General features: G+C 36.9%; 1 protein-coding gene across 1 annotated transcript; it reads left to right on the top strand.

Annotated features, from left to right (window-relative positions):
* The first annotated feature begins 1613 nt into the window (after positions 1-1613).
* Positions 1614-5908, top strand: LOC120777047. Its single transcript, XM_040108158.1, has one exon. The coding sequence runs from the start codon at positions 2322-2324 to the stop codon at positions 3087-3089; it is 768 nt and encodes a 255-aa protein (XP_039964092.1). The 5' UTR covers positions 1614-2321; the 3' UTR covers positions 3090-5908.
* The last annotated feature ends 4303 nt before the right edge of the window (positions 5909-10211 follow it).

Here is a 10211-nt window from a genome sequence, read left to right as displayed (position 1 = left end):
CGCAAAAAACGTATAAGAAGATATTCTTATAGAGAGTTTTGAATTTTTATACTAACTTACGTACTCTTGTTGCTATAGGTAGAGTATAAAGTTTTTTTCATCTAACGGTAGTTTACGTCACCTCAAAGTAATCGAGATAGATATAGGGTTATATATAATAATTGTTCAGGATGAAGAGACGAGGGTGTAAACATCACTGTCTGTCGACCGTAAAAAACGAGATATCTTGATTGCCACTCCCACAGGATGCAATTAATCGAAAACCTATAAAGTGTTATAAATAAGCTCCACAATATAAAAAAAGACTGTTATTCATGTTTTAATAGCAGCAATTGTAAAAACTGTAGGATGGGCGTGGCAGCTCCCAATTTGAGGTAAAACCACATATCTCCGAACCTATTCGAACAATCAAAACCAAAACAGTGTGAAAATCGGTCAGCAACCACGATTCTTCTATCTTGAGTTTAGCTGAAGATTACATGAAGGTCTGGTCTGAAAACTTTCAAATTATGTTATTTATGGAGTGAAGAGGGAATGTATTAGTTGACAAGAATGACTAAACTTTCGGATGATAATTTTTCTCCAATATGTGTGATCGGTCCGCAACTACTATTCTCCTATCTTGAGTTTAGCTGATGGTTACATGAAGGTCTAGTCTGAAAACTTTCGAATGATGTTATTTATGCAGTGAAGAGGGAATGTATTAGGTGACAAGAATAACTAAACTTTCGGAAGATAACTCTTTTCCAATGTGTCAAACATTTAGCTTATAAGCTTTAACCATAAAGAAAGAAACCCCATTTTAAATGGGCAATTTACAAATGCTTCGAATACTTTTTTATTTAGTAGATGGTTCTGCAAAGAGCTTCCCTGTTTGCAATCGCATGATTTTTTTAAACTAGTTATAGTTAAAGCCTCTCAAATAATAGTGGTATGGACAGCCTGACTGAAGACTAGTTGAAGCTTACGTTAAGGGCTGGTTTCTGGATGGTCCAGAGATGCCTTTTATAGATTGTGAGTGTAATGTGTTTTGCGAGGTGAATGATGAAATACTTGATTGTTAAGCCTTTTGTATTATTAGAGTCATTTAGTTTATATATTAGCTAGGTTCTGATTCTAGCTAGAAATTCTTACATACATATGTATATGACATATTTTGGATTTAAAAAATTAGCTGATATTTTAGCAGAGGATTCTGAGTCTACACGAGACTTCCTTTTGATTGCCTAACTTAGCATTAGAGCAACAATAATTTTAGTTCTTCAAAACATATATAAAACATAAGTTTTCCAAATCAGAAAACAATCATAGCACATCCTATAATATCTTTGGCTATACTCTAATACATATTTCATTGTTATTGTGCTGTGTTTGGCGTTTGTGCTCTCTGTTCTCTTATTGTTATCGACATAGGCAACTAACTGTTGTTGCAACTGCTGTTGCCTCACAGGAATATCCGCAATGCCAAGCGAACACGCCACAAACACACACGCGCGTTTGATATGTGTCTAGGTTTATCGTGGACTAACGAAGGAGTTTCGTGTGTCGCATGCACATTTTCCCAAGCCAGCAATTTGTGGCAAGTTTCAGTTTGTGGCAACCAACGAACGAGAGCAGTTCGCAACAGCGGGTAGAACAAACGGTCCAATAACAGTTTAACAACAACGCACTAGGGCAAACAGCACTTGCTGCAAGCAAGCAAGCAGAAGTGCAGGCCGAGAGCGCAAATTGGGAGCATCAAGGCAAAGTAGCTGAAGTAAAGTGCTTCTGAAAAAATTAAGTTATAAAGTTAAACAAAGTGCGAAATAAAATAAAATAGTTACGTGTTAGTGGTGTAAACAACGGGCTTGTTGTCAAATAAAGACAATAACAATAACAAAGGTGGTGCAAAATTAAAATACGGCAAATTTAACTCCAGATACAGACAATATTTTGTGGCTTCGACAGAAAAAAAGTCGCGAAAATCTACAAAGCCACATATTTGAAATGCACAGAATAGTTTTAGGTAGCGTTTGAGAAGTAGAAAGCGTTGCCACTTAGTAAGCGCTGGAGCTTACAAACACCTCTGGCGTGAAACCTTTTTCTTATGCTTAGCGGTTGTGTGTGTGTATTTGATGGTTTTGTAAACGCACTACTTTCGCAAGTAAATATTTGAAAGGCAACGTAAACATTACGGACAGCAGAATCATTGTTAACGCAACTATTGTGGCGACAGCGGCAGCGGCAGCACAGCCAGCCACACCATAAGCAGCAGGAAAGGCGCCTACAACCACAACGCAGGCAACAACGACGGCAGCGACGATAACAACCGACGCTTAAAAATGTCAACACTTCCGTTTTTGTTGAGCGTCGCCGATGAGCTCGATAACCTCAACTCACAGTCGTACATGGACGACTTCGGGCTGGGCTTCCATCCGCATCGCCAATACTATCGCACGCCCACCATACAATTGTCCTTGCCCGCCAGCACCGACTGGATGGAGCACGAGCGTTCGCAACGCTGTCGCTCACACAAATTCGTCTTCGAAACACAAAACAATCTAACCGCCACAGCGGAGGGCGACGAAACGGACGCCACCGATGAGGCTGGCAATGGCGGTGGACGCAGTGGTGCTGGTGGTGCGATGGATGCTGGCGCCGGTGGTATGGGCACAGATAATGCGTACACCGAGCGCTATGGCAGCGGCGCAAGCACTTCGGCCGCCAGTCGCCAAAAGTATACGTCGCTGCTGAATTCCAATGATGAAGATGGCAATGGTAAGGGCGGTAGCGTTGGTAAGCGCAATGAAGCTGACAGCATCGACAATACGGTGCAAATGTATAATTTGTCGAAGAAGTGTTGCAAGAATTACTATCGACGTGGTGACGAACCGACATCCGGCGCCTTGGCGGCCAAAGGGAAATCCGCTGACGGCGGCTATCGTTTGCATGCCAAGTGCATGGAGGGCGCCAACTCGTCGTCGGACGAGAGTTTGCAGAAGCCCACATCATCCATTGAGTTTTTGACGTGCTTCCTGGTGAAAAAGTCGCGCACACCCAAAGGTGCGGGCATCAGCGGCGGCAGCGGTAGCGGCAAGAAATCATCGTAGGACACGGTTTCGAAGCGTCGCAGTCATTGTTTCTGAATGTGTTGTTGGGGGGTGGAGGATGTGCAGGAGGGCGCTGTGGAGAGACGCAGTTGCGGGGCTTGGTTGGGTTGTTGGCGCAGCACTTGCTGCGGTGAGCTTGAAAGTCAATGAAGTAATGGCAGCTGAGGTCAGGTGAAGGCGAGGCGAATGTGGCGAGATTGACGATTGGCGTTAGACGACTGCCGATTTACGCAGTCAGGCGGTTGTAATGCAGCAGAACAACAATACATAGCGGCAACAACAAGCTGCTGTACTTTCACACTTTGTTTGGCAATGAGTTGGCGAAGCTGTCAAGGGTAAACTGCAAGGACTTCGAGTTGCTGGCGCGCCTTGTGGGATTATTGCAACAAAGCGTTGTTGCCGCTCTTGTTGGCGTAGGAAATGCGTAGTAACAAAGTGCAAAAAAGCGATTTCCATACATTTGTAATGAAAGTGTAACATGCAGACGCAAGTATTTATAAAATTGCAAGCCATACATACGTATAAGCCTGTACTTGACACACATACAGACAAATGTATACTCCCATATAGTAAATAAAAAATGAAAATAAAACTAGCTGTAAGTGCAATTATTAAAAAACAAATGAAATTATGTTAAATCAAAAAATGAACCAAACATAAACATAACAGTAACTATAACGGCAATGCATGTTAAGTGAATGTGGAAGCAAAATATTCAATTGGTGCCTAAATGTTAGTTTCGTAGTGTAGAAAAAATCCATATTGGCAGCAGCAAATTAACAGTTAGCCATTGGCTCAGCGGTTTTTTCGTAAGTCTCGTAAATTTCAAGATTTCAAGCCGCAAATGCTTAGCGTATATATTTGTAAGAGTTCTTAGTGGCAGTAACTCTGAAGAATGTTTGCAAAAGACATCCGTTGCATATTTTCAGTTATATCTAATGCGTGTGTTATCGGTGAGGCGGTGTTTTGGTGAACTATGACACAAATTTTTGAAATACAATTTGGTGGCGTTTAAACTTTGTTTTCTTCTTTTTCGTTTTTTCTTTAATAAATATATTTTCAATGAAGTTTTGTGCGTACCAAACCATGAACAGTTGAAAGTTTGAAGAGCTCTTATACATTGTGCAATAGAACGCAAAATATTCAATTCTTCATCAATATTTTTTTGTCGCCTTCAAAGTAACCTCCACCAAATGTAATACTACACTTATTCCAACTATTATTCGGGATTGCCTTAAGCTCCTTTAGTGAATTTTGTTTTATCTCTTCGATCGACTGAATTCCATTGCGATGATTAAGTCAACAGTCATGTGAAACTCTTAATTTCGGAATTCGCACAATAAAGCATGTCCACAGAGAGCAGTTAACGGTATCCTTTTTGAAAAAAGTTCAGCTTTATCAGGATTTCATACCCAGAATATGCACCAAAATCATTCGAACGGACTCGTGAGAGATGTCGAGCTCTCTTGACATCTCTCTAACACTTGTCTGACGATTCTAACGCACGATATTCTTCGCGTGTTTAATATATTCATCAGTTGACGAGGTCGAAGGCCGTCTGGAATGACGCAAGTCTTCAATGATCTCTCGACCGACTTAAGCAGCTGCCGTAAAGAAGGACAGTCCTAACAACTTAGCAAACTACAAGTTTTTTTAAATATCATTTACCCGAGGAATTTAATTACTATTTCCGGGTGCCTTTTTTGTCATGTAAGCTAGTTTTTGGTTTAATGTGTTTAGTTGTCTGGGAGAATAATAAAGCAGCCAATCCGTAATAATTTGTCCAATGCTTGTTGGAGCAATAACTTGTCGCCCTGGTTACGAGATCCCTAGTGAAGTTTTCAAATTATCTTCCGGCTTTTAATTCGTATTATTCTTAAGAAGGCTAGCCTTCCTATTTTATAGGTCGTAGCATCTCTTTCAACCATTACGCCTCCCCATGTTGCTTTACAGTTTAGGATATACTAAGTATGTTCTTTGAGGATGGCTGGGCTATCCGTAGCGTCAATACTAAGTCTCATATTTTTACGTTATGCAAGCAGACAATAATAGCAGGTAAATCGGTTAATATAAACTGTGTACACCGTCATATAGGAAAATAAGGAAATTAGAAGCGTTATGTTGAAGAAATGGCTCCCAAAGGAAAGAGAACTCAATAACATTTTGGAGTTTCATCTTAGGGCACATATCCTTAAGTTCCAACCTTCGGAAAATGGAAAAAGTCGCAGAACATGCGCGGAAGATAATGAAACGCTGTAACAATATCCAGCAAATCCACTGAGTTGCAGGATAAGGCTTAATTTGGTTACCATCCCAGTGTACAATGGGCCTGTTGATGGCCTAAATGCGGCCGTTTGGCGTTTGTTTGAAAAGGAACAAATCAAACCATGCTCATTGGATAAAGCCCTTCGTTAGTTTTTTCAAAACTTTTTATCTTTCAGTGCTGCCATAAATTTGGTAAATAAAATACTTCTTTTTTAAATCCTTTCTTTATTTTCCTTAGAGAATTCTAAGGCAAAATTTCCAGTTTCAATAATAAGTGACTTGTATGAGTTCAGCCTCTCGTTATTAGAAAGATTTTCTTTTGTAATGTACTTCATGCTGATAAGTCCATGAGAGAGTTTTTTCGACCATCCAAACTGATCGATCGGAGTCGGCGAGATATCTCGCCGATGTTTGGTATGATGCAATCTACGAAAATTGTTCAAATCGAATCACTTTAGCATATACTTATGTAGCTACCATACAAACTGTTTAAAAGTATATTAGCTGGATAACCTGATATTTCTATATGGAATAAATATTGTTCTAAATTTAAAAGCTCCATTTTTTTCTGAGTTCTTTGAAAATACAATATTTATCCGAAACGATATATTTTTTGCTTTTTACCATTACTTTTGATTTTGACATATGTATTCTTGAACATACAAATATATTTTTTAAATGTAAATTAACTTTTTGCAGCTTCATTCTTATTAGCATAATATTGCTATTGTCGCCTTAATTGTTTTCCATTAAGTTGGTAATTAAATACATAGACCCAGAGCTGCCGTATGCCACATCGCATTTACAGGGATGAGTTCTTCCACACTTATGCTTGTCTATTTATTCGTGTCGTACTCGTTAAATGAATTTTCATCAGACTGGAAATTTCAACCGCATATACATAAGTGAAGTTTGGTATTAGAGAAAAATCATACTAGTTTTTATCATAATTTTTGTTAATTTAGGTCGACGAATACTGAATTGTTAGGAGCTTAGACCACAAATATACATATGTGGCGCATATAAACATGTTCGTATGTGTTTAAATCTACAAGGTCTGTCGCAAAAGAAACAGGACTGTTAAAAAAAACAACAAAAAAATAATATTTTTCAAAAGTTATATCTTTTTATTCAAGGTAGTTTCCTTGTGCTTCGATACAGCGTTTAGCCCGGTCAATTAGCATTTCAAATGAGTGTTTAAGGTCATTTTTATAGTGATTGATATTTTTACTTACTGTTTGAATAAAGTCATCCAAGATCTATAGCTAAAAATATCAAGCTTTTCAGAGTTCATTCGTCAGATCAAATATATATTTTTTTTCTCAATCTTTTTAAAGATCTCAATTTTTGAAAAAAAAAATCGCTGTCTGGCTTCTTACTAAGACGATTCCGAGACCAATTATTTGTTTAACTTCTTTTTTTGTCGAACTTGTTTATACCAGTCTCAATACGATTAGATTAAGTAATGCTTCAGGGTCTAATTTACCTTAAATAGTGAACTGCACCCAAGCCGAAAGCATAAGAGTTTATTTATGAATTTTCACGCCTGATATACTACTTAGGAAAGGTTTTATGGTTCTCAGTAATACCATTTCGTACTTGATTATAGCACCACTGTACTATTAGATCTTCGAAGCAAAACTTCTATAAGAATTCAATTTACAAGGCAATTACGATCATTATAATTCGCGTCATTATCGCAGGACTGTATTAGATCTTCGAAGCAACAATTCCATAATGCTCTAATTTACAAGGCTTTCCGAAGATTAGTTTCTGAGTCATAGTTTTCTGGAGCTTAAATTATGCTATGTCGATATACATATGTATCTGGAAGGATGTATATAGTTTTTCAAAATTTGATTGACTTCAAACATTTTATTATAGTATTAATGCTTTAAAGAATTTGCGATGCTGTGTGCGGGTAACAAGAAGTGATGTTTGAAAGAAATTTCCTGTGTATTGTTTACTACGATCACGAAACATAATTTTTCAGCAAATCGTGTTGTTGTTGTTATTGTTATTAATTTATAATTTGAACTCATAAAAGCAACGGAGAAGACTTCGGCGTATTATTTCTCAACTATTGTGCACTTAGCTTTTCTTTTCTTATAGTATTTATGGTTAACCGCTTGAAGTAACAAGAAAAAATAATGAAATGCCAGTTAAATAATCAACCGAGATATGCATATTTGACATGCTACAGTTTTTAATACATAAAACAACTAAATAAAAATTAAATAATTACAATAAAAAAGATAATTTTTGTACCTTCTTTTATACCAAGAACCAGATACATGTGTTTTTATACCAACAAATAAGAGAATTTAGAGCAAACAATTGCGTCGTAGATTTAAGGCGCAAAGTCAAGTTTAAGTGCACTCAATGAAAAAAATAAATATTAATTCTTATATAAATAAGCAAATAAAATAATGACAGCATATAAGTACGTATATACATATGTATATGTAATCAAAGCGTTGCAGTAGTTGAAATGCTTAGAAATTAGGGTCAATGTAAGCGAGCATTAATATTAAGCTTGAATCTGCAAAGGACAGCAGACATAACGGTGTATATGCATGTGCAATTGCAAAGAAATATATATGTATGTATATTATATATAGACAAAAGGATTTAAACAATGAAGATCTAACTGGCACATTGCATTGCTTTGAGGGAAAGGCGGGAGCAAGGATGTGTATTTAGAAAGGCAGTTGAAGGCAAGGCATGAGCCGCCAACCTTGTTCCCTTTAAAGGATTCGTAGACATGTTATGTTCATATGTGTGTGTAATTGTATATGTATATATAATTGTATATGTATATAATTGTATATATGTATATTAGTGTGTATGTATTTATATGTGTAATTTTATGCAACGAATAATGCTGTAACGGTAATTGTAGCGGTAATCGCATGACTCGTTGAAAGACGACGCAATCTTTAACAGTTGTGCAAAAACAACAACAAATACAACTATTGTGCAAAAAGTAGCGCCAAGTGGTGTTTCAACGGAAAAGCTCCGCTATTAGACAGTCAGAGAGTCATTAAGGCGAAAGCCTTACAACGTTTGACATTTGTTTGATTTAATGGCAGCGAAATTACGATTTGACGAAATCAATTTCGTGCACTCAAGCGAAAATTTTTACGTTCATACATGCACAAACACACATACATATGTATGTATGTATGTATGGATTTTAAAAATATTACATTTGTTGTTGTTTTTATTTGCGCATGCAGTCAAGCGCTGCAACTCAAGCGAGCGAATCAAACGGAATGCAATCGAGCGCGTTGTGGTGACATGGAATCGATGTCACGATTTTGTAAACAAACACACACATATACACCCATACACATGCATGACATATGCATGTTAGTAATTTATGAACTGAGGCAATGCATAATAAATAAATGCTCTAAATAAAGTGAATTAAGTAAATAGACTAAATCAAAGTGAAATTGCAATGCAATAACTAACAACAACAAAAACAAAAGCAAAATCAAATGCCGACAAGTCATATATTTATATCAAAAAGCCAAGAAGCACGCCACTCACATTTATACAGAGTGTAAACACATACACATATACATGTATTACAGTTAGTCACCCATACTAGCAGTGCAGGCTTTCAGGCAAACAAGTCAGTGGAAAACCAAAACAAAAGCGCTTAAAGCCGGCTTATCACGGCAGCAAAAACACACAGTTATGGTAAATGAGACAAAACGTAATAAAAAGCAGAAAAACAGAGAAAAAAAACAAATGCAAACAAGTAATAAAAGCAATGCAGATAATGTTAGGGAAAATGCTTCGGAGCCTATTGAAATATTTAAGCAAATAAAGTGGATTTATGGCGAAACAAAGTGAAGCAAAGCGCAAAGCGCAAAGAGAGAAAAACACAAAACAAAATAATGACGGAACATACCAAAAAATATTAGTAAGTAATAATAATGAAGTAAACATAGGCAATACAATGTTTGGCAGGATTTGTCAGGAATTCCTTTTGACAAAATGGCATTACAGCAATAAGTAAAGTGAATATAATTATTATTTTTTGCAAGGAAATGCTAAAAAAATACTTTTGCGTCAGCGAGAAATTAATAATAATGCGGCATATGTAAAAAAATAGACATATATATGATATATATGTATATGGCTGTACATTAGGGTGAGCCAGAAACTCAATTAAAAGATCAAATTGAGGGAGCAAATTTGATGAAAACGAAACTACAACAAATAAACACAACTTGACAAAAGATGTCAGACACTTTTTCGCTAAAGGACCATTACAATACTTTTGATTTAAAATGAAGAACAGAAATATAAGATTTTTTTTTATTGTTTTTGGATTAACATCTAAAAGGAAACGTCGGAGATCCTATAAAGAACATATACATATATGAATAATCGGAATGACGAGCTAAGTCGACTGAGCAGGCATTTGAAAAGTCCACGGCCTACCATCGTTGAACACGTTTAAGGGTGATACGCTGATTGCAGCGACCCTTAAACTTTTCGATACCATTTTCATAGTAAAATTTGTCTTTTGCTTCGAAATAAACCTTAGTTTTAGCAATCGTACCGCTTCATCCCATGAAAATTTCTTCACAGCGAGCATTCTCTTGAGATCTGAGAATATAAAATAGTCGCCAGAAGCCAGATCTGGAGAATACGGTGGGTGTGTAAGCTATTCGAAGCCCAATTCATCGATTTTGGCTATCGTTTTCACTGACTTATGACACGGTGCATTTTCTTAGTGAAACATCATTCTCTTTTTCTTCAAATGTTGCCAATTTTCGGCGATTTCGTCCTTCGTATGGTCAAATAACGCTATGTAATAGCCGCTGTTAAAGGTGCTTT

Source organism: Bactrocera tryoni, chromosome 5 (assembly GCF_016617805.1).
Source record: "Bactrocera tryoni isolate S06 chromosome 5, CSIRO_BtryS06_freeze2, whole genome shotgun sequence".
NCBI classification, from domain to species: domain Eukaryota; kingdom Metazoa; phylum Arthropoda; class Insecta; order Diptera; family Tephritidae; genus Bactrocera; species Bactrocera tryoni.
The sequence above is the reverse complement of the archived record's forward strand: the minus strand, read 5'-3'. Positions and strand labels throughout refer to the sequence as shown.

Bases quoted from the DNA above. Each gene is read 5' to 3' on its own strand.
- LOC120777047 (XM_040108158.1), top strand. From the start codon at position 2,322: ATGTCAACACTTCCGTTTTTGTTGAGCGTCGCCGATGAGCTCGATAAC.